Source organism: Colossoma macropomum, unplaced genomic scaffold (genome assembly GCF_904425465.1).
Source record: "Colossoma macropomum unplaced genomic scaffold, Colossoma_macropomum, whole genome shotgun sequence".
NCBI lineage: Eukaryota > Metazoa > Chordata > Actinopteri > Characiformes > Serrasalmidae > Colossoma > Colossoma macropomum.
Window position 1 is genome coordinate 22,535,442 of NW_023494804.1, and position 24,204 is coordinate 22,559,645.

The following is a 24,204-nucleotide window of genomic DNA, read 5'->3' on the forward strand; positions in this document are numbered from 1 at the left end:
TTGAAGACTGAACTTTGGAAGTGTGAGAAAACCTCCATGCAGATTTCCATGCAAGTTTCCTGAAAAGAATGGAAGCTGTGATAAAGTTAAAGAATGGACACACTAAAAACTGAAAAAGTTGATATTATATTATTATAGTTTCAGTGTAGCTTCTGTGTAATTTTCTGTTAAATATATGTTTTCTGCTTTTTTCCTGATGCTAAAAAATAAATAATTTAAGGAAATTAAGTAAAATTTCGTGAAATTAAATTAGATTATGATGTGTTTCGACTAATAAATGAGTAATACAATCTGTATCTATGTTTACACACTCACTGGCCACTTTATTAGGGGCATCTACCTTCTATCTAGTCTCACTGCTTTTATAATGTCCGTTATAATATAGATGCATGTATGAAGATGTGTTAAGATGTATATAAAGATGTTATTATTTTGAATATACGAGGTTATATATGCATATAAAAGAACATAATGAAAGACTAAAGAACGAAAACTACATGTAAGCCGTAAATTCTCTCAGTGTCGCGAAACCAGCGCCGTATCTGTTTTACGACAGCTGAAACGGTGGATGCCGTAAAGTGTTTTCCTGCACACATGGGTGAGTAAACGTGTCTCAGTTCTGTAACCAAAATAGTGAGTAAACTTTGCGTAAAACAGCGTTTAAATCCTCGTTTCTCACCAGCACTTCACAGTACATGTATGTGTCATCTTGAAAGAAACATCTCGAGCTTTTATTCAGCCGATTTTGTTAATAAAGTTGGTAAATGTGCCGCAGATAGAGCGGTTAGCTCCGGAGCTAAAGCGTTAAAGCCTCTGGAAGACGTGCAGACTCTTAATACAGCGCCTTTATTTTACACAGATCAGCTAAACTACTCAGTTAAAAACGTACAGGGACGGCGATACGTGTCGCTGAGAAACAGCAGCTTTAATGACTTTTAAACGCTGCTGTAAAACCTCAGTAATTCAGTAAGTTTATCCTGCTTTGCTGTTTCTGTGCAGTACACAGTCCGCCATGGAGGCCAAGCCAAGAAAGAAATCATTCTCTGTTAAAGATGGGAAGAAACCTGCATTCAAAGGGAAAGGTAACTGTTTAAAACACCTGACATAATGCTGAAATAATATATACATTTACACTGAAAAGACGGGGTTTGTTTATGTTACTTATTCCTCTGAACCTCACAGCCAACTCTAAATGTGTGAGTACAAATGAAATTATTTGTGTGAAGAGGGATTTAAACTTATGCACTCTTAAAAAGTGATGTGTTAAATAACAGCACTCTTATTTGTATTACCCGATTTAACACGTGTTGTGGCATATTGTTTTCTGATTTAACACATTCTGAATTAGAAGTAACTCAATTTGTTGTCTTCAATTGAACACACTGATGAAAAATGTTTTTTTAACACATCTGTTTTTAGAGTGTAGTATTTTGGTATCTTTTGATAGCTTTTCATGAATACATGTACATTTCATCTTTTTTTGGGACAAGTGGTGACCAATGAAAGCTGTAGTCTAAATGCAGAATAGAATGACAGGGGTGTGATCTTTAGTCTAGATGTAAAAAGTCAACAATAGGGAGATGTCTTATATCACACCTACTCTTTAAAACGCAGAGCAAGATCTCTGCATGCAAAAAGCTGACATGGATGCCACGTTTAAGAGCACTAAACATATGGGTGCAAAATAGAGGTGGCAAAAATGTAATATCACAATACTTTAAGTTTTCGCAATACACAATGTGTCACAATATTTGTTTTTTTTCTTTTTATCAGATAAGTTATAAGAGACAAAATAGTGCAACATTTAAAAAAAATACTATCAAAAACTATGAATATAAAGATTTGTACATAACATAACGATATGTTTAGAAAAGCATAATGTGACGTAATTTATCACGATAGCCACAAATATTGTCATATTGCCCAGCCCTCGTACAAAGCATTACATTTGCTTATTAAAACCTTGTACTTTTTAAAACCTTGTAGTATCTTGGGTCATTATCAACTATAATTTGGTTTTTACCACAGATTTAAACTATTGCTTTACAAATTCGTGAATTTCTGCGTTTAGATATTAGATTGTCAGAGGTGTTGAATAGAGCTTGAAAATATATCAATATTTATCATTATCTTGATAAATTATGTGACAGTATTTCACAGTGTATTTCTCTGAGCATATTGCGGATGTAGTCCATACTAAAACACTTTCGAACTGCATGTTTGGCTACAAAGAGAGCATCATTTTTGCTGTTTAATTGGATTTAGTGCAGTGCAGTGCAGTGCAGTATGTGAAATGCTGAGTACAAATCAGTGTATTCATAGTTTTTGTGGCATTTATGTTGTCTTTCCAACTTCTCAAATGTCAGAAAAATATTTCATGCCTTATTGTGTATCTTTGAAAACTTCTTGGACTTTTTAAAAAGTTTCATGATATTACGTTTCTGCCATATCACCCACCTCTAGTGTTGAGCAAGAAATGGGTGATTAAAGTAGCAGGACTCTTAAAAGCAACTGTAAATGTATTTTTACAGAATAGTTGAACAATGATTAACAATAGACCTAAATGACAAAACAAAGTGAGTTTCAAATAGGTCACTTCTGCACAACACAGGCTTGGGCAAAACATTTTTGTCTTTGTACAAATCATATGTATATTTATAGTGTTAGATTGTTCCAGAGTAAATACTGCAAAGAATAGCAAATATTTCTTCTTGCCATTAATAAGATAAAGCTTAGATTCCCTTCAGCGCAGTTAACTGAAGATGACACATTCCTTACTGTGCATTTGTATCAGTCATTCCACTGCTACTGTCTAAAATTGCAGTTGTTTGCGTGGAACTTCTAGGCAAGCCTGAGGGAAGGTCTCCTGGTAAACGTCCATTCAAACTTCACAACTCTGACCGAAAGAAAACCTTTGAAAAATCTGGAGGAAAAGGGGGACCACAGAAATTCATGAAACAAAAGCCAACAGATGGAAGGATTGCAAAAAAGAGAAAACTATCTGAAGGGGATATGAAAGAGGAGGAGGGTATGTTTTGTTAGTGTTTATTTCAATGACTTTAATGGTATAGTTTTGAATAGGTTTGTGAAATTTAGACCAAATTGAATTTTAGGTGCTTTATTCTTATTTTGAACTATGCAGACAGTGAGCCAAAGAAACCGAAGTGGAATGATTTCAAACAAAAGAAGAAAGAGTTAAAACAGAACCGACAACAGAATGATAAGAAGGGGATGTACCCCATTGTGATCAGAGCCAAACAAGTGTGGGAGATAGTCAGAAGGTAAGTAACTCTCTGTAGCTTCATTTAGACAGACATGCATATTACAGATATCAAATATCTTTACTGATCTCCTGTCAGTAGCAGATCTATGCATTTTTATTAACGATAGCAAAGGGGTGGCAGGGTGGCATGTTCATGCAGCACCCGGATCTGTTTAGGCTAGATTTATGTAGTGAACTATCCATACAACCCCTCACCATCTAGCAAATTTAAAAAACATGCACAATCAACATGTGTACTTTATTTGTTCTGTCAACTGTGTTTGGAAAAGAACAGCTTTGTACTTAGAACAGCACCAAATCATATATCATTATGTCCTGTTTCCAAGTATGTCTACATTATGTACATATATCAGAAGCAACATCATTTAATATTCTAGTCCAATGGTTGGGTGAGTGTCGGGGTTACATTCGCCAAATGCTGCAGCCTGACAGCAGTGATTAACCCAACCAGCACTGCAGCGCGCTTCACTATAAAACGTGTTTCTGCTCAGCACAGTCACAGTTTTTGTCCCCTGAAGTTGAGTTTAAATCAGACAGTGAAGATGTCAAGGAAAAACAAAGCACACAAAGCAAGCATCTTAGGCCGAAGCATACTGTCACAGTATGCTGTCTATGGACCGTTTATATATACAGTGCCCTCCACAAATATTGGCACCCCACTGGTAATCATGAGGAAAATGAGCTGTAAAAAGCATTCTTAACTCCTTATTGATCTTGATCTTTCAATCAAAATATTAATATTTTTAAGGTATAACGGTTGAAGGAAAAAACTAAGTCTTGTCATAAAATAAGTACTTTTTTTTATAAATCTGTGTTGGCACCCCTAGAAATTCTTATGAGTGCAATCAAACTGAAGTGTATTCTCCTTCATATTTTATGTTTCAAAGTTTACCTGTGGGATTAGGAACATTTAAATGGTCAGCCATGACTTCCTGATTCACTGGGGAATATTTCAGAGATGAAACACAGACCAAATTCCCTCAGTCATCAGTCACTATGTGAAAGACTATAAAAAACAACAGTGATGTATGACAAAACGTTGTTGAGCTGCACAAATCAGGAAATGACTGCAAGAAACAATAAACAAGTCAAGTGACTACAGTCTGCCAGAAGTTACTGTTTCAGTGGGATTGTGTTCTATAGTCAGAAGAGTCAAAGATAGAGATTTTAGGCAACAAACACCAGAGGTGAGTTTGGCGTGGACACAAATATAGCCATGTAGAAAAGTATCTCGTGCCCGCTGTAAAGAATGGGGGTGGATCTGTGATACTGTGGGGCTGCTTTTCTTCCAAAGGTAGATAGATACATAGTCAATGTATCAATGACAATGACACTAGCGGAGAACAGTCTTAAGATGAATTTAACTGTAGTTCAGGTCAAGTGAATGTTAGCTGACAAACAAATGCAGCTCTAGTGTAGCTGTTGTTCCTTAATTGCTATTTCTTCATTTTTGGACAGTAAAAACTGAGCTGGAAACCCTTTGATATCTTTTCATGGTCTTCCTCTGCTTTGTAGGCATCAAATAGCTTGGTGAGCACAAGGTTTGAGAAGTCAAATTTGTCACACTCTGTCATCCCAAAAGACAGTTCTTGACCTGCTTATCCCGTCCTGATGAATCAATTAAGGCCTAACAGCGTGATTTTTGTGACTGTACAACTGGATGTCCAAAGTTTTGCACTTCCACAATTAGTGTTTCTTTTAAGATCATTGAATATTTAAGGCCAATCCCTTTTCTTATTTTTACCCCTGCCCCTTGTTTTCGAGTGTCACCTTGCCCTTTGGAACTTAAAAGGTGCTAGCGGTGTTCTGTAGGTGACCCTGCCAGTCTGCAGTGATAGCAGAGGAGGGTAAAGTTCAGTAGCCTCGCTGCTGGGCTTTAGTTAAATTTAGGGCATTTTGTGCCTTCAAAGAGGACAATTATTTATTATCACCCACCTTTAATTCTTCAGTGATATGAAGCTGAAGTCAGATATTTGCCAGCTTCTTATTAGGATTTTCCTGTTCCACCCTAAATGATGCAGCAGTTCAGAATGTAAATTAAAGTGGAACGAGAAATTTAGCTAGCTAGCTACCTAGACATGAGCGTACTACTAGCAGTTTTTTATGCTTGTTATGAAGAAAAGGACCACAATAAATTGAAACAACATTACATTAAAATAATACAATGGTTATCATAATTTTTTTAAAGGGAGAAAATACATTTGTGGGTTCTGTTGGTTGCTTGTGCAGCCATGTTGTCGGTTTTTCTTTTTTTCCTCATAACACTCCGTTTGGAGTGTGCCTCCATGTATCCCTAACATTTCGCCCTACCCCTGTATCTCAGAAAAAATCGGGACACCCTACCCATAAGCGTGAACGCGCAAAATGGAGGGGTAGAGCTAAGTGGTAGGGACAAGAGGTGAAATGGGATTGGGCCAAATCATCTGTGCATTGATGTTTGCAGAAAATTGTCTGTAAATTTCTAATCTGTTATGTCTGGTATCTGGTTTTTATACAGGAAGGACTGTGATAAAGAAAAGAGAGCAAAGCTGTTGAAAGAACTCCAAGTCCTTGTACAAGGCAAAATTAAAACTGTAAGTGCTCTTGTTACTTTGTTCTGTCAGTGGTAGGACCAGAAGTGCTCATCTGTGTGCGCAGAATGTCAGTATAAAACCAATGAAGCCTTGGTCTCGTCCAGTATCAGACTTCAGCTGTGTGTAGCATGACAGACCCAGGCTTTGTTGGCATTATCCTGAGAATAGTGCATTATATTTACATTTTTTTTATTAGACTTTATTTCCAAAATTTGTGTGCTTTGTGATTGCAGTTAGATTTTATGTTTTCTTTCTAGATCGCATTTGCCCATGACTCGACTCGAGTACTTCAGTGCTTCATACAGTTTGGAAACGATAAGCAAAGACAAGAAATCTTTGATGAGCTCAAAGGTTGATGGCATTCACTTCAGCAGTGTTTTAACTCTGTATTTGAACCCGTATTTGGTTTAAGTTGTTGAATCTAAATGCTGTCATTATTTTTCAGATCACATGGTGGAACTGAGCAAATCCAAATATGCTAAAAACATTGTAAAGAAATTTTTAATGTATGGGTAAGTCACCATCATTTTTCTGAATGAGTTTTATGTAAAGCTCAGTGGATTTAAGTTTATTTAAGGGGATTTTGTTCTTTCCTGTTATATCACAGATGGTGCTGTGGTAGTGTATATGTTCTTATATTAGCATGCCAACTGTGTTTGAGGATGAGGAGCTTAAGGCTATTTCACTAAAGTAGACTGCATGACTTAATCTTCATATACGATAGGAAAACTAATAAAGAAGAATAATCTCTGTAAATCAAAGTGTGCCTAAATGTGCCCTTGTTGCATGATATTGCTTTCTCAAAGCACACAGTGCTCTGCCTATCTCACGCTCCATCTTTCAAATTTCCTTATCAGCTTGATAGACCTTGGCCCACTGTGCAGTCTTCATCAATCATGAGAACGTTTGTTAGATAACGAAGAATGTTTCTAGTGAATTTACTGTTCACCCACTATAACTCCAGCCTTGCTCAACACTGTTTTGAACGGATTAAATTATGGAGCATATGGCAATGGCTTTAAGCGGGTGCTTCCAAGTGTTACAAACCAGAAGACGAGTCACCTAGCAACAAATTCATTAAGATGGAAATAGTGTGAAATTTTACAGATTTGTGGCTTTAATTGGTCTAATTTCAGTCATGTAGAGTGGTTTAATGTGAATTGGTTCATTGTAGAGGAACTTGCAGACTCTTTCTTTACAGTGGTGGTGATAGGAACCAGGTGGCGCAATGTTTATGATGCAAGTAGTGTACAGTTTAGGGCTACAGCTATTGCATATATTTTTATTTTCGAATGTTATAATGAATCTATCTAGAATATTCAGATATTCTATAAGGATTTTAAAAACCAAAGATGTTGCACTTTAATGGTTAAATAAAAAGACTGAAGAGATTTTTATTCTTGTTTTTAATTTGTTGTTTTAAATTAATGTAAATAATATTTTAGGACTGCAGCCATCAAAAACCATTTTATTTTCTAATGTTATATCGAATCTTATCTAGAATATTCATATATTCTATAAATATTTTAAAAACCTTTCACATTAATGGTTGAATGTCTGAAAAACAGATTTTTATTATCGTTTTTAATTTCATGCTTTTAAATTGAAATAAATCATATACATTTATTCGGTGGTACAAATGAGAATTCCACCTAATTCTTCATAAGTTCAAATCCTGCTCTCCTCATTATTTAACACCTTTTAGTAGCTGTGGAACACCCTTTCCTAAACCAACAGAGGCTCCGGTTGTGTTAAGATTTTTTTAAATTCTGTCATTTTACTAACTTTTACAATTGTTACAACATTAGAATTTTAAATATTTTTACAATGTTTTTCTTTTAACATTTAGTACAGTGTCCTAGGGTGCTCTGAAGTTAAAATGTAATTATGATTAGTATTGTTATTGTTATTACCATAACAATAATAGCAATGATGATGATTATAATATTATTAGTATTGGTTATTCAGATGTCTTGTTTTTTTAATATTTGAAATCTATATTTTAATGCAAAGTAACTGTTTATTTGCTGAATTTTAAATACTTTCAATATGGACCACATTTTATATTTTATTTGTTATTTTTCCTAAAAATAACATAAACTCAGCAAATAAATAAAAATTGTGCACTAAAACCTGCAGAAATGCCATATTTACATGTGTTCTCTGTAGAGGATGTTAACTTATTTTCACTTAGTAAATAAAGACATCATTTGGGGTTTTTAAACTTTTGTGTACAACAGTAAATGTATTTTTATGTAAGTCTGTTTTGTTTGAAGGAAGAATGTCATCCGATATACTGAATGAAACTGCCCACTATATCAGGCAGCATATTTGTAACCATTTCATGAAATTGCATTTTATGATATAACTTTTGAACGTCTGTTTCCCCTCACCACCAACTTTCTCTTGAGTGACACATTTCACATCAAACTACTCATATTTTACATCTTAACGACTGAATTGCGTCGCAGTTTTGAAAAAGAAAATCTGTGGAATTGCCCTTTAATTCTACATTAACCTTTCTATGCTCTATCAGGAACAAGCAGCAGGTCGGGGAGGTGATGCTGGCCTTTAAGGGCAAGGTCAGACAGATGTTGAGGCATTCAGAGGCTTCATCTGTGGTGGAGTACGCTTATAATGACAAAGCCATCCTCTCCCAGAGACTCATGCTTACAGAGGAGCTCTGTGGCAACACATTTCAAGTCTGCAAGGTATATAAGGATGTTCCCTAACTGTTGGCTCTGCGTGGGCTGAGTAATTGCTGTTTGCTTGCTGTTTTTCGTGCCTTACCAAGATCAAATTAACTTAAGACACTAATAGTAGGATTTGTTTTTTAGTCTGCAGTGTGTCCTACGTTAGAGAAGGTTCTGGAGAGCAATCCAGAGAAACTTGAGAGCATCATGGAAGAAATGAAACAGATACTTACTCCAATGGCACAGAAGTAAGTTTCACCCAAAGCAGACTGCAGCATTTAAAATAGGGATGTACTAAAACGTAATTTATGGACTGATGATGATTGTTTTGGCCACTAATAATAATTACAGTTATAGGGCTGATATGATTAATAAACTCAACAAAATCAGCAGTTAATGTTACATTCTGTATTTATGGGCAGTGGTCAGTTGGCAGTTTGCATTATAATGATTAATGAAGTATCATATTGGTCTCTCTTGCTGTCATTTATATTTTAATGTCATTTTTAAGGCTTTGCTGTTTGTTTTTTAAAATAAATAAATTGTTAATTATTTTTATAATTATTGAAAGGCAGTTTTGGTGTGTCATTCTTCACTTAACCTACTCATTACTCGATTGCTTAAAATAGTTCATCAGACTACTGGATTATTAATATAATTTATAGTAACAGCCTTACATTTTATTTCTAATTTATTGGCAAATATTGTATTAATCTAGTGCACTACTAGTTTAACAGTCTGTGTAAATTTTCTAAAATATTTCTGTTTCTTCTTCACAGAGAAGCGGTCATTAAACATTCACTGGTCCACAAAGTGTTCCTAGACTTCTTCCTCTATGCACCAGCCAAACAGAGAACAGTAAGTGAACTGTCTTGTGGAGTCCATGAACATGAAGAGTGGTTTTGTATGAGCTGCTGACCTCATGTGATTTGCATATATTCCCTGTCCAAAGAAAAGCATATTTCCATTTTATCTGATTTTGACTTTTCATTTGAGCACAGCAGCCATCACACTGTGTGAAAATTCAATGATGAATGGACCAATAGAAATGTTCCAGAATTGCTTGGAATAAAATGTTCTTACTTTAACTTGAATTGAAAGTAAAGAACATTTTTGCCCTCTGCTGTAAAGTTACCATTTTGAAGATTTTTTTCTTTGGACGGCAACAAAATGCAGCACATGAAGAATTTTTCAGAAGTAATTTTTTGCAAATTTGTGCAGAACTGTGTTAAATCTGTGTTGCTTATTTTTCCCAATCCTCTTCCTCACTGTGTCCTTGCAGGAGATGATTGAGTCAATAAGGGAATCAGTTGTATACATGGCACACACTCACGATGGAGCTCGTGTAGCCATGCACTGCCTGTGGCATGGCACATCCAAGGTGAGCTCTCAAGGCTTTTTGAAATTCCACTCAAGAGACTGTTGGAATATTTAAAGGGACATTCCAGCCTAAAATCGTTTTGATGTTGATCATTGTTCTCTCACTAATACGGAGCCCCGCTGGTGACATTCTGAAATGAAAATAATGCGTGGCCATGACTTAGTAAGGCATAGGAATGAGATCCTAATTCGTGGCCATGACTTAGTAAGGCATAATATCGTTCACACGCCTTACTAGGTCATGGCCACGCATTAGGATCTTGTTTCCACATGTTAATAAGATGTGGCCACGCATTATTTTTATTTATAAGGGATGTCATCAGCAGGGCTCTGTACACTACAGCACCCAGCATGCATTATGCAAATTCATTCTACAACAGTTCTACTGACTGCCTGATTGGCCACTGAATTCTTGACTAATAAATACTAAAAGGCTAGCATTAGAGTAACTCTTGCCTCATTTGTCAGACAAAATCATAAAGAAAACAGCAATTGTATCTTTATTCAGCACAAATTTGGTGGCAAAGAAATTTTTTACCCTTTAAAACAGAGAAAATATGGCAAACTGATGTAAGAAATCTAAATAGCCAGATCACCTTGCTAATGTAGTTTTTAGCTTTTTGTCGCTTATCGAGTCATTTCTGTCATTCAAGTAATCCCTTCTTTCCATTGTAATCATTTATTTATTTTATTTAAAGAGTTACTACAACTACAGTTGCATTAAGAAATATTTAGCTTCCTAACAGTGATGTAAGCTGTGTGCCTTTCTTCTACATTAACCAGCTAATGAGAGGAAAAAAACATTTCAAAACTTGACACCTCCAAAATCCTACGGCAAAGCAGGTTTAGTTTTTAGTTTTTCTTCAAAACTTTTGTATGCTTATAAATACATGTGTGCAATCTGTATTTCAGGACAGGAAGGTTATTGTGAAAACAATGAAGACCTACATGGCACAGTTTGCAATGGTAAGCTGTAAATTTTGGGTGGAAAATAGAAGTTTTCTACTATAACTTGCTGTTTAGAGTGAGTAGTTTAAGCATATAATAATAATGTCTTTCACAGGGAGAATATGCACACCTAGTTCTCCTCGCAGCCTTTGACTGCATCGATGACACCAAACTGGTCAAACAAGCTATTATATCAGTAAGTGCTTTAATGATCTTGCTCATTTACCACTGAGTGCTGTCTGGTCATTATTTAGTTCTCAAAGAAAAGACAGAGGTGTAAAATGGAGAGGACCGTCTTCTTTTCTTGGAGAGCTTTTCCAGTCCAGTTCTAATGCACCTGCCTCTGGTATTGAGATGTTCATGAAGATGTTGATTAGAGGGATTAGATGTGTTGGATTAAGGTGATTCAGGCCTGCTTTAAGACACTTTAAGATCAAGTTGGCTTTCAGAGTAGTTTGTCATTTTGTAACATTTTGAGAAATTCACTACAGAACGTTTAATTCACAGGAGCTGGTGAGTTCGCTGTCAGAGGTCATCAGCAATAAACATGGCAAGAAGGTGCTGCTCTATCTTCTCAGCCCTCGGGACCCGGCCCACCTATTACCAGAAATCATTCAAGTTCTGGAGAAGGGTGACGACAATGCTCACAGGTTAGTCCCAGTTACACACTTTCAATTAGTCTATCAACTGTTCACTTAATCGACTAACCAATCCAATATTTCCTCTGGTTTTCTTGGCATATTTCAAAGTTCAGTTTATTTACATAGCACCTTTAATAGATGAAATGCAGCACAAAATGCAAGAAAGCAAGAGAGTAAAAGTAAATATAATAGGGTGAAAGATGAAGTGACATCGTAAAACTACAAAATTAAGATGAAATCTATTAAATACAACAAAATACAATACAATTAAACACAAATTAGAATAAGTGTATCATTACCTAACTAAAAGCCTGAGTAAAAAGGAAGGTCTTAAGTTTGCTTTTCACATCAGTTTTTCACAATTGATATTGTGAAGGACTGACTGCGACTGTTTTTATTCCCCATTGACCATGAGGGCCCATATAATAAAATATTCCCTTTTTTTTTTAACGTAAGTTTAATATAGTCTGTAAACATTGTTTCAAGCCACACCATTCACTCTCCGCTCTCTTGCAAAAACACCCCTTTTGAATTAATTGTTTTTTGTGATGTCTCATAAATCAGCACATTTAAAGATCTCTGCCTATTCAGCCGACAGTAGTTTAGCCCCGCCCATTCATTTGAAGTTATAAGGAGTGTTTCAACATGGACTGCTTTTGAATGTGGCAGAATACAGGGCAGCTAATCAGAACAAATGTCATTTGCATATATCAGTCTAAGGCCTAAAGAGAGGTTCGAAAAGGCCATGTAAAAATGAATTATAACTGTTTATGGTACATAAAACCATGCAGACTTTATAAGTGGTTCTCAGTGAAGGAACTAAAATACCAGAAAATATAGTTTATAGGCCATTAAAGGTGCCATAGAATGCATTTACTTAGTATTTTAAGTTGTACTCTCATGTCTACACAAAAGGTATATGTCTTTGGTCGTCTACTTTTTTACAAAAAGTAGACAAAATCACACAGCATGGCTACTTTCAAGTTACGAGGTTGGGTTTGTGATGCTAAAAATGGAACACCCCTCCATCCCTTCTGTGTCAAACTCTGAGTGAAGCTGCTCAATATTGTCCAAGGTTTGTGAAACTGTCTGGAGTGAAATATGCAGAGCAAGTTGTCCAGGATCCTGTTAAACATGTGGAAGCTGAAGTGGGCTTCCTATTTGCTAGCTTGCTGTTTTTTTGTTTTTTTTTGTTTTTTTTTACATGCTGTAGTTACCTTTCGGCGCCTGTACAAGCTGAAGCATTTAAGGTGGAACAGAATATTTGATTAAAAAGCTGGCGCATAGGAAGCCATCTTCAGCATCATTTAAAGATGAACATCAGCCATGCTCATTGACAGTTCGCTTCCTGGGAAGGGAATGAAAATTGCCAACATCCATTCACAGCTTGGAATAGTACAATTTCTGCAAATAGTCTATCATTTCCATTGCTGTTCCTCCATTGTCGTTCTATTCTGCTGAGCTAGAATGTGGGCTGGTGTATGTAAATTTTAGAGACGTGAATATTAATAAGACTGTTGCGTAACAGTTCAGGATTTTAGAATCAGCCCTCTTTTGCAAATGATGGATTTGTTTTTGAAGGAGGAAACAACAGTGTTTGAGATTCACAGTATGTCATGTCACTCTCCTTATTCAACTCAGCCAGTATAAAAACAGTTTTCTGTGTCGACTTTAAACTGAAGCTTTTTGGTAAGCTAAACCATGAATGCTTCCTTATATTTGAGTAACCAATTTATATTTTCATTTACACATTTGTTCATTATGCATTTCAATGCATCTGCATAACATGTATGTGTCCTATCCAGTAAAAAGGATGTGACTCTGAGGCGGCAGGAGCTGTTGGAGGCTGTGTCTCCTCCACTGCTGAAGTACCTGTGTGAGAACGCTCGCTCCATGGTGATGGATAAGGCCTGCAGCGTGGTGGTCAGTGACATCCTGGGAGCAGCAGTCGGAGACACCCGACCTGCCATGGAGGCCGTGGCCGAGCTGGCTGCTGAAGACTTTGTGGCTGGTGGTGTAGAAGACCAGGTGAGAACAGAGTTTTCATCAGTGTTTGGACCTTTGTATATTGTTCTACTTTTGCACTCTGCCTGTTGAGATTGCGTCTTGTCTCTTTCAGCAAACAAACTAAATGGAAAAAATCATTTTGGGCTTCATAATAGGGCTCTTTGTGCCAGACTCATAAAACTACGCCATGGAAATTGTGCGGCTTGGTAAATAAGACCTAAAGTGACTTTCTCACAATTTAAAATTACTAAGGCAAGCTGTTACAGCTTTTATTTGCTATTTTTCTTGAGATCAGGAATTCAGTTTGCACATGATAATTAAAATTCTACTAGTAAATATTACATTTTTCAGAAATCCAGTTTTTACTTGTAATGTGTAAATTGAATTCAATTGTTGCAAGAAGAGGCTGTTTTAAATACAGTGCCCAGTAAATCTGCCAATCTGAAATCCTGCTCAAGCAAGTCTTCTACTCCTACAACAGCAGTTAGAAGGTTTTCTGAGGAAAATTGCTGCTAGAGCGGTTCAGGTGTTATTTTTTAGTGGGATTGTGTTGTGTTATGAATCGCTACCGCAATGTTTAAATGAGATGAAAGTGTGGCAACAGCTTAGATCGCACAAGTAGTAAAACATAGCAGTAATCCTCGATTACGAATGAGCAAACATGTTACTGCCATGTTTTTTGTTTTTTTTTCTCCTAACGTCATGGTAAATCTGGTAGTACATTTCTTACATCTCTATGTATTGCAGCCAAGTAAATATTAATGGAAGTACAATTGATTGTGTGGCACTATTGTTGTTTTTCACTTGATCAGTTTAGTCCAATTATTGTGTTTTTGGGTGTGAGCATGTTTAAGTGTTTAAGTGCACTGTGAATTGGAGGATACAACCTGCCACCAGTTCAGTGCCTTTACCTCTTTCAAAACCATGGAATTTATTAACTGTATGTTTTTAAATGGAATTAATGTCTGTTTGTCTTTAAGCTTTGTGGGCATTGTCTTACCTGTTTTTCCTCCTCGTGTCCTAGCTGCACATGGCTGAGCACCCTGCTGGACATCTTGTGCTGAAATGGTTGATTGAGCAGGACACCAAGATGAAGGCAGCAGGACAAGAAGGTAAGCACTATACCGCTGAACGAGTCCTAGGTTTACAGGTGTGCACTTTAACTGACTTTTTACTACTGTGACAAAGAAAAAAATGGTGTCACAATTAAAATTCTGGATCTTTATCTCTTTTTAAGAAGAATTTTAAGATTTTTCTTTTTCTTCTTTTTTCTGTATATTTGATAATATGATCTTAAATTACTCCATAAATCATCAAAATCATTACATTACTGTGTGTTAGCCCTAAAATTAAATTTGGGGCACTTTGAAGCACACATTAGTGAAAAAAAGACTTATGAAAGTTGACTTTATTCCTTTTGAAATGATGAATTCGACTTTTTTTTACCCTCTCAGACTGCTATTGCCATCTGTTTATTTTTGCTGTCTGTGTCTACAGAATGTTTCTCCAGAGTTTTGCTGGAGAAGGTGGGGTTAGAAAAGCTGAAGACGTGGGCTTCAGTCAACCGTGGGGCCATTGTTCTTTCCTGGTAAGTGAGCCTGCTTGTAATGTCATTATCTTTTTAAATTATTTTTATGTATTTTTTTTTAGAATTTCATACATAGTTTACATATTATCAAAACCTTACATGGTGAACATTAAACTCATTGCACAACAACAACCATCTAGTGGTGAAGAATGTGCACTGATGAAATGCTGCTGCTAAAAAAAATCCAAGTACAGAAAGGAATGCTCATTCATGTTCAGCTCAAACGCTGTAATTTATATAAAAAGAGAACATCTCAAAGACTCTTTCACAGAAGATTTCTTGCTTCTCCATCAAGCGTGCTATTTCACAAAGTGTTTTTATTGTAAAGAGGAATTCCTCTGCTTTCGGCCCCGGTTGTAAGTCTGTCGTACAGCAGCGCTGTCACATTATGCGCTCCTCATGTTGGTATGCTAATAAAGGCCTATACAGTGGCTCCCTTCTCTCATTCATGCTAGGAAGCCCTCCAGTAGGCAGCAGGCTGTGGATTACTCACCCCCCCCCCGTTTCCATAACTCTCCCTCATCTGTGGGTCTTTGGTTCGTTCCACTCCCCCTCTCCTCCCCAGTCTTTGTGCCTGACCTCCTCTAATCTCTCTAAGACTTTAAGCAGTGAGAGATTTGTCTGTTTCCCCTCTGTACACTCAGGCCTGCACAATGCAGTTGTGTTTTCATAGGTCAAAGCCTGTGGAATGTAACATTTGAATTTACTTCTTGTTGAAACGTTTTATGAAACGTAGTAATTGAAGTAAGAAATAGAAAATTAAATTGAGATTTTAAAGGGCCCATATTTTAGATGTTTCTAGTATTTAAATTTTTTCCCTGACATCCACAAATGACATTTGTGTGTGTTTATGTACCAAAGGTAGTTCTAATTCATTTTTACATGATCGTTTTCCGACCTGTCTTTATCCATTAGAATTAAACAGGCTTTGTTACTGTGTCTTTAAGACTGATGTATGTAAATGACCTCTTTTCTGCTTGGTTGCCATATTGTGCCTAATTCAAAAAGCAGACCAGGCTGAACAATCCTTATCAGCAAGAATGGCTGGAGCTAAATAGCTGTAGACTGAATAGGCGGATATACACATAAATGTTTTTTTTCTGTGATCGCTAAAACAACGAACTCAAAATTAGCTGTTTCTGCAGCTTAATTTCCATATATGGACTATTTATTGGAGAGTAACCAGTAGGTCTTGAGAGTTTAACATAGTTTACATACTCTCAAAACCTTCATTCCAAATGAGTGAAAATCTGGTTTTCCATGATGTGAACCCAGCAAGTTTTTTGTTTGTGTGAAACTTGGCTTAAGACTGTTTGACGTGCCTGTCCTACATTTTTTTCTTGTATTTTGTTTTTGCTTTGACACCATTTATCACCCTTGTGTGGGTTTATGTTCTGAAAACCGTCGTGATTCATTTTTATGTTACCATTTTTTTTTAGCCTTCGTCCCTTAAAATTGAACAGGCTTTTTTTTTCCTCGTTCAGAAAGCAGTTTGGGCTGAAATGTGCTCGTTTTTGTGACATCACAAAACAGTGAATTCAAAATGGGCAGTATTTGCAGCTTAAATTTCACGTATAGACTGGAGAGTGAATGGAATGTTTTGAAACTTTAACAATGTTTACTTCTTACATCAAAATCTTTAATTCCAATAAAGAGAGGAAAAATTAGTTGTTTTTTTCCAGTGATAAAGGCCCTTTAACATGCAAATAAAACTGCTGTACGGTGTCTGAATTAACATAAAATTGCTTGTAAGCATTTGTCTTTATTCATCTGCTGTATGTATCCCCCCCACAGCCTCCTCCAGAGTGCAGACGAAGAAGTTGCAGAAGAAGTAAAGAAAGCTTTGCAGCCCATTATTCCTAAACTACAAAAAATCCAGAACTCAAAAGGAGTGGAAGCTCTGCTGGAGAAACTGGCCTAAAAAAAGAAAAAATATCTGTATTGATCAACGGCTCACGTTTTCACACCGCATCCTGACAGTGCCGGAGTCTGAGACCAAGGTCGTAACTCATTTTAAAACAGCCAGGCTTGCTTTTCCCACAGCCTTGTCTTAGTGTAATTTACAGGGGGGGATTCTCAGTTGAAAATCCTGTCTCCTTCTTTATGACTTGGCTTAAGCAGCCTTTAGTTTGTAATTATGCAAAACAATCCCAGTCGAGTTGTGCAAAGGATTTTCTAATTTCTTTTTCCCTTTTGTTTTTTGAATTGTTACCTATGAATTTGTATGTATTTAAATACAAAATAAATGACTACATTCATATGCAAGCTCTTGCGTTTTTCATATTAGGAAGGAAAAAAAATCCATGCTCTGTGCAACTTATGAATTAAACATGTTCAGCTGTCCCTTAATTTTAGCCTCTACATAGCACATGAAATATATTTTTTCCATAAATAGAACTAAAGAGACATGGTTGCCCATGCAAATGAAGAACCTGAGGCAGTGAAAGTGTTGTGTCTGAGTGAAAGGATTGATTTAGAAAGCGTAGAATCATTTTGACTGTGTCAGAATGCAACAAAAGGGTGTTTAAGCACCATTACTCAAAAGCATTTTGACTGCAAAGAGAGGTCCTAATCTCTCAGCCCCACTAAACTCCAAACCTTCAGCCTCATGTTGAAGGCGTGTACTCTGCGAAGAAGTGGAAACGTGCACTCTTGCTAGAAAATTCCTTCTGCTGTCTAGTTCTGCTTCCATCTGTCTGCTCTGAGTGTGCTCGGTGAGGCGAGAAAGGGCTTATTCACCACAACACAGCTTCCTTATGATCTTTAAGGATTAATCCCGTAAGGATGGTCTGTTCTTTAGGAGTTTAACTATACATCATATTGCATTGTTCTACACGTAGAGGTATTGAACAGACTAGAGCAAATGAAGTACTCTTAATACTGATTATATGGTGTGAAGCCTGTTAGTGTATATTAGCCCTGGTATATTCTTTTGTGGCACATTATAAAATATTGTATTTAAATAATTTTAAATGGTCTAATAAACTGAAAATTATTGTGTGGATTTGTATACTAAAAACAATTCATATTTACATGATCATTTTCCAACTTTATCCCTTAGAATGAAGGGTTTTGTGATGCTGTTCCTTTAAGACTGATATGTGTAAATGACGTCTGTTCTGATTTGGCTGCACTGTGCTATGTCTAGTACACTCCTCACAACTTCAAGGGCAAATGGGTGGAGCTAAACTGCTGTAGGCTGAATAGGTGGGTGTAGTTTCATTTATGGACCACGGACTGAGGAGTGAACATGCATTTTGAAACTTGGCAATGTTTACACACATCTAATTAATTTAAAGTGAGAAATTCAGTTTCTCATGATATGGGACCTTTAACATCAGGATAGATTGTCAGGCACACCTTATTTTTGCTAAATTTAATGATGTATCAATTTAAGACACCACTGAATTGAACCAAGTCAAATTATAAATGTGAATCTTTACACCCCTACTGTTCTGGTCTGAACAGACTTTGCAAATGAAAAGCTTTTCAGTTGGTCTGCGTCTGGACTCTAGTTAGTGGCAAATGAGGCAGTTTTTTGTGTTTGAATAAACTGCACAAACTTTTAATTTTAAGACCTTTAGGTTTGTGAGTTTGAGATCAGTTTGTATTACTACATATTTTAAAGATGGAGTACTTTTCAGTAGCGGGGATCCAGGGCCTCTTCTAATCTGTCCGGCACAGAAACCTTGTAGCTTGAGGAAAGCTGTTATGTGAACTGTAAATCGGCTTTTGCGGAGTGAATCTTACACAGATGTCCATAAAGGGACAGAAAAAAGTATTGAACTATTCATGGCCAGATGTTAGACCTTGAACTCATTATTTCAATCCCTTTACTATTTCTGCCCTGGATTAGTTCTTTGTACTGGGTTACGTTAGACTTTGACGTCTCAATTGGAAAGCTCTTTAGAGTGACTTGTCTTTTTTTTTTTAACAACATATATTTAGAGAGTAAAAGACAACGACTGCTTTTCTTCCCATTCTGTTAACATTGTTGATCTTTGCTAATGTCAAAAATTGGGTGTCCACAATATATATATACATACATACACACTGTGGACACCCCTTCTTATTTGTGAATTCCGCTGCATTAAGGTGCACTCACTGCTGACACAGGACTTCAAATGCACACACAGCTTGTATAGTCCATAGAAAAGCACTGACACTAGAACAAGACACTCTGGAGCAGCCACACATGAGCATGTCACCATGTCCAGTGCCAAGTGTAGGCTAGAGGGGTATGAAACCCCACAGTATTGAGCTGTGGAGCAGTGGAACTGCGTTGTCTATAGTGATGGAGAACGAACCAATACCTTTGGGATGAGTTGGAGTGGCGTTTGTGATCCAGAACTAATCATCCAACATCAATACCTGATCTCACCGGTGCTTCTGCTGCTGAATGCAATCAAATCCTCACAGCAAGTTTCAACATTTAGTGTAAAGCCTTCCCCAAACGAGTAGAGACAGTCACTGCTGCAGGTGGAGACAAAGTCCTTTTTAATACTCTTGATTTTGGAAGAAACATTGAATGAGCAGATGTCCATAAACATCTGCAAACCAGGGAACACACTTCTACACATTTTAGTGCACAATTGCTGTTTATGTGCTGAACATATTGGTAAAAAAATAACACGTGTCATGTACAAAGGTTATGGCACATTTTATATGTTACATTCAACAACTAAATAGATATTGTGCACCAAAAAATACATATTTGTTTGTTTACTGTAGAGAATTTAACTGATTTTCACATGGACAATCAAGAAAATGTCATTTGATCAGGTATCCATACAGATGACATTTTTTGATATACAAAACATTGCATACAAAATCATTTTACAAAAATACAGATTTTTTTGAAAATATCTCAGTCTAGCAAAATTGCCTGTGTGTACAAATTGGTGCATTAGAAGCATATGTTAAAAAACAGTCCTAGTTTGAAGCACACTGAAGATGCTGAAGATGAAGATGCTGTTGCATACTAAAAAAGGTATAGTTTCAAAGCAAATCAATATAAAACAGGAAAATGCTGAGCTAATATGTAGGACCTCCAACTGACTGGGTGAAGTCAAGAATTATAAAGGAGTTCCTGCATCTTTTGAGTTACCATTTAGCACAGGTATCTCACCTTATCACACCGTATCACAGGTCAAACATTATTCACAGTGGAGCGGTTCTGGAGCGGTAGTGTATGGCTTCTCGCAGCACTCTGCAAACTTCTTGGCAGCTCTTTTGGCAAACCTCACTTTGCCACGAGCCTTCAAACTGGAAGTGTACTCGTGGGATTTCAGCTTGGAATAATAGTCGGAGAACTTGTTGTATAAGATGGAGATCGGCATGCCGTTCAGAATGATCCCAAATGAGATGCAGGCGAATGCAAAAATCCTGCCCAAGTGAGTCTCTGGGAACATGTCCCCATAACCCACAGTGGAGATACTTACCTGTGGAGGAGAGAAATAAGCAACATTTCAATTGACTTTTACACATTTATGTGATCATTTAAGGCACTCGTTTGCCATTTAAGGAAAGAGTATAGTGGATTTTTTTGGTGGGAAACCTGACCTGCAGCCAAGTGGGTGCACTTTTGAAAATGTCAGTGGGGGATTACATTAGAAAAAGGAACGTGACGCATAGATGGCAAAGGCTATATTTGCACTCCGTCTTAACACCCTCGAGAGGCCATGTTTAATAGCATTACAGTATAAAGTCCCTGCGTGGGCACGGTTCAGCCGTAAGGTACGGTTCCAAGTTGGCACAGCCACTACTGTAAATTTCAGTGATGCTGATGCCAGGGAAGGCTTATTTGTAAACTACATCTAATTAAACTAGTAATTAACTATACAGTAGCTGGCTGGTAGTTCAACTACATTTATATGTCCCTAGTGATTCAAATGGTTAAATTACTTTTTCGGCCACTTTTTGTGTAGTTAACTACTGAAACCTAAAAAAAAAAAATCAGACTATAAAAAGCTGACATTCCTTGCACTTTTCTGTGAATAGTAGGGCATTTTATTTTTTTGGTTTATGTACTATGACCTGTAAAAAAGTGGGCACTTTTTGCAATAAACTGTGTGGCATTCTTTTGCTGGTATGTGACTTTTTTGTATTGTATTTTTTTCGAATTTCATATCACATTGTCAATTTGATATTTTTTTTGTTTTTACAAAGTAGTTTGAACTATTTAAGTAGTTAACCAAACTACATTCGTCTCTACACACTTAAAAATGGTCCCTCAAGTGTTCCTTAGTAAAGAAAATGCTTCAATGTAGAACCATGAAGAACACTTTGCATGATTGAAGGGTTCTTTGCATCATGAAAGGATTCTTCATACTGATGGAGAATGTGCTGTTGATGGTTCGATATAGAACCTATTTGAAAAGGGTTTTTCTATTGTTTCTATTGTTCTTCAAGCATTCTTTAATAAAGAAGATAGTTCTATATAAATATAGAGAAAGTGTTATTTGCACCGTGAAAGGGTTTTTTAGAGAATGGAGAAGGTGCTGTATATGATTCTGTATAGAACCTTTTTGAAAAGGGTTCTTCTATTGTCCAGCTTTTTTGAAAAGGGCAGCAAAAGGGTTCTTCTTTTGTTACAAGCTTGACATCGAAACAATAGAAAAACCCTTTTTGGTGCTATATAGAACCCTGTTCAAAAAGGTTCTATATAAAACCATCTACAGCACATTCTCCATCAATCTGAAGAACTCTTTCACCAGGCAAAGGACCCTTTAATCAAACAAAGGGTTCTTAGAGGTTCTATTTAGAACCATTTTCTTTACTAAAGAACCCTTAAAGAGCCAGCTTTAAGAATGTATGCTTTCAAAGTAGCTTATTTGCATTATTTGCATCCTAACAATGCAACAGTGGTTCAGCCTTCCTTAACAGAATATTTATAGTATAGTTTACTGCAAATTTAGAACAAGACTTTTTTGATGGGCTGAGGGGTTGCAAAGACTTCTCTTGGTATCCTGAATAACCTTGGTTGTTGCTTTAAATGGACAGGAATACAGAAAAACTACTTACAGCTGCCCACCACCACGCATGAGGTATGCTGGTGAAGTTTGTTTGATGGACATCATGCTCCACTGTGTAAACCATAGCAGAGAAGGTGAAAATTCCCATTGCAATGAAGAGGAAAAGGCATCCCACTTGCTGGTAGCACTGGCGGAGCGTGAAGCCGAAGGCTCGCAATCCTGTGGAGTGCCGGGCCAGCTTCAGGATGCGGAAGATCCTCATTAGACGCATGATGCGTAGCACCTGTCCCACTTTGCCCACCCTCCCCACCGTCTCAATGTCGCTGTGGTGCCTCTGATAGTCCTCATCCTCAAAGCACTCCAAAATCATCTGCAGGTAGAGGGGGAGGATAGCGATCAGGTCCACTCCGTTCAGCACACTCCTCCCAAAGCGCTTGAGGTCCGGTGTGGACACAAGCCGAAGCAGGTACTCCACGGTAAAGAATGCAATGCAGAAGGTCTCCACATACTCTGTGTAGGTCTTTCCACTAAGCTGGCCGGTGGGCGTTTTGTACTGCATCTCCTCCACCGTGTTGAGGGTCATGGCCACCAGTGAGACCAGCACAAAGAAGCTGGAGGCCACAGCCATGAGTTTGGCCGTAATCGAGGAGAAAGGTTTCTCCATGAGGTTCCAGATCTTGCGCCGGATCGGTCCCAAAGCCATCCCTCTGAAGAGCTCCTCATTTTCCTCCACCTCAATCTCGGCCTGCAGCTCTCGTTGAACCTTAAGCTGCTCGTTCAGCTCATCCTGCCGCTCCTCAAAGGAGATACGGCAGCACCGGTGGGTGTTCTTGATTCGGACGCCCCAGTAGTTAATCTCCTCCAAGAAGTTGCGAGGACACAGCTCGTCTTTTATCCAGAGAACCCCGGTCCGGTAGAAATTGAAGATGTTGTGGAAGATGTCCGGATCCCGGTCAAAGAAGAACTCGTTGTTCTGGACAATGTAGTCGTCGCAGAGGTCAAGCTTTCTGTTGTGGTCCGTGTACGTCGCAAGACGGCCAATTCTGGTCTTGGGGTATTTCGCTGCCACCCTGTAAGAGATCTGGTACACTTTGCCACCCACATTAATATTCAACATGTAGTTCTTAATTGGAGACGAAAGCTTTAGAGGTGTGGTCATCATTCGGTCATCTTCATCATTTTCGTATTCTTCATAGATGTCATAGATGTCCCGACTGAGTTCCTGCATGGAATTCCAAGGCTTCAGCCAGTTTTGCTGGGCGAAAGGAAGCTCATCTTCCACCACAGGATCACTGGCACAGAGGTTTGCGCCTCCAAGTTTGTAATTGGGGAAGAGGCTTCGCCTCCTTCCCTTAAACTTGAACATGCTGGCAGTGTCCTCTCAGCCAAGTCCGCTCACAGTTTACTGAGGGTGCGAGAGTGATGCATGTCTCTAATAACTCTGTACGAGGTGCATCGCAGCACACCAGCGGGAAGCAGCACTGACCGTCCAATGTTGCTGACCGAAAGGATCTGCGTGCTTAACGGTTTAAACGCTATTATCCTCTCTTCCAGACTCCCTCTCCCCGCCCTAATGTCTTTCATTTGCCTTACATTCACAAATCTCCTCTACAACAGACCTTGGGTATTATCCTATATGCTATGCAGAAACTCTAATGGGGGCTTTCCTGTTCCTAAATTATACATTGCGACAAATCCTTTTCATCAAAGGAATTTGTGGATTACAAATCACATTTTCATAGTTAAGAAGCAGAAGAAGCAGCAGTAGACAACTGACCATCTGCTATACACAACTGTAGTCCATCTGACCTATACACGACCTTGTAATGGATAGACCGCTCTTACACAGGCTTTTGGATGCAATAAGGCAGGGGTGGGGAACTGAAGGCCAGAGTCCAGCACAGTTTGGTGATCTCCCTGCTAAATAGCTGATAAGTTGAATCAAGTGTGCCTGAGAAGGTAAATCACCAAACTGTGCAGTAATCTGGCTCTCCAGGACCGGAGTAGCCCACCCCTGCAATAAAGGGTGCAACTAGGCCTTTTGCATCGTATACCAAATCTGGAGTACAAAACCTGGGAGTAACTTTGGCTGCTCTGTTGTGCCTCGCATATTAATA

The 24,204-nt window shown here is 37.7% G+C and overlaps 2 protein-coding genes across 2 annotated transcripts; one reads left to right on the forward strand and one right to left on the reverse strand.

Moving 5' to 3' along the window:
- The first annotated feature begins 573 nt into the window (after nt 1–573).
- pum3 (pumilio RNA-binding family member 3) lies at nt 574–17,373 on the forward strand. Its single transcript, XM_036595322.1, has 18 exons — nt 574–598; nt 1,000–1,082; nt 2,846–3,028; nt 3,143–3,281; nt 5,781–5,856; nt 6,114–6,207; nt 6,302–6,368; nt 8,393–8,567; nt 8,694–8,797; nt 9,329–9,407; nt 9,832–9,930; nt 10,842–10,895; nt 10,993–11,073; nt 11,385–11,527; nt 13,324–13,546; nt 14,550–14,637; nt 15,023–15,113; nt 16,908–17,373. The coding sequence occupies exons 2-18, from the start codon at nt 1,013–1,015 to the stop codon at nt 17,032–17,034; spliced, it is 1,893 nt and encodes a 630-aa protein (XP_036451215.1). The 5' UTR covers nt 574–598; nt 1,000–1,012; the 3' UTR covers nt 17,035–17,373.
- A 2,896-nt stretch (nt 17,374–20,269) lies between these two features.
- Nucleotides 20,270–23,453, reverse strand: kcnv2a (potassium channel, subfamily V, member 2a). Its single transcript, XM_036595384.1, has 2 exons — nt 22,137–23,453; nt 20,270–20,554 (listed from the first exon to the last, which is right to left on the reverse strand). Exons 1-2 carry the CDS (start codon nt 23,451–23,453, stop codon nt 20,270–20,272), a joined length of 1,602 nt encoding a protein of 533 aa, XP_036451277.1.
- Nucleotides 23,454–24,204: the final 751 nt, after the last annotated feature.

What these genes read in the sequence shown, in the direction of transcription:
- kcnv2a (XM_036595384.1), bottom strand. Translation starts at nt 23,453, where the DNA reads ATGTTCAAGTTTAAGGGAAGGAGGCGAAGCCTCTTCCCCAATTACAAA. An exon ending in ATGCGTGGTGGTGGGCAGCT is followed by an intron (nt 20,555 to 22,136) that starts GTAAGTAGTTTT and finishes TCTCCTCCACAG; the next exon opens with GTAAGTATCTCCACTGTGGG.
- pum3 (XM_036595322.1), top strand. Translation starts at nt 1,013, where the DNA reads ATGGAGGCCAAGCCAAGAAAGAAATCATTCTCTGTTAAAGATGGGAAG. An exon ending in TGTGGCATGGCACATCCAAG is followed by an intron (nt 9,931 to 10,841) that starts GTGAGCTCTCAA and finishes TCTGTATTTCAG; the next exon opens with GACAGGAAGGTTATTGTGAA. An exon ending in GGGGCCATTGTTCTTTCCTG is followed by an intron (nt 15,114 to 16,907) that starts GTAAGTGAGCCT and finishes TCCCCCCCACAG; the next exon opens with CCTCCTCCAGAGTGCAGACG.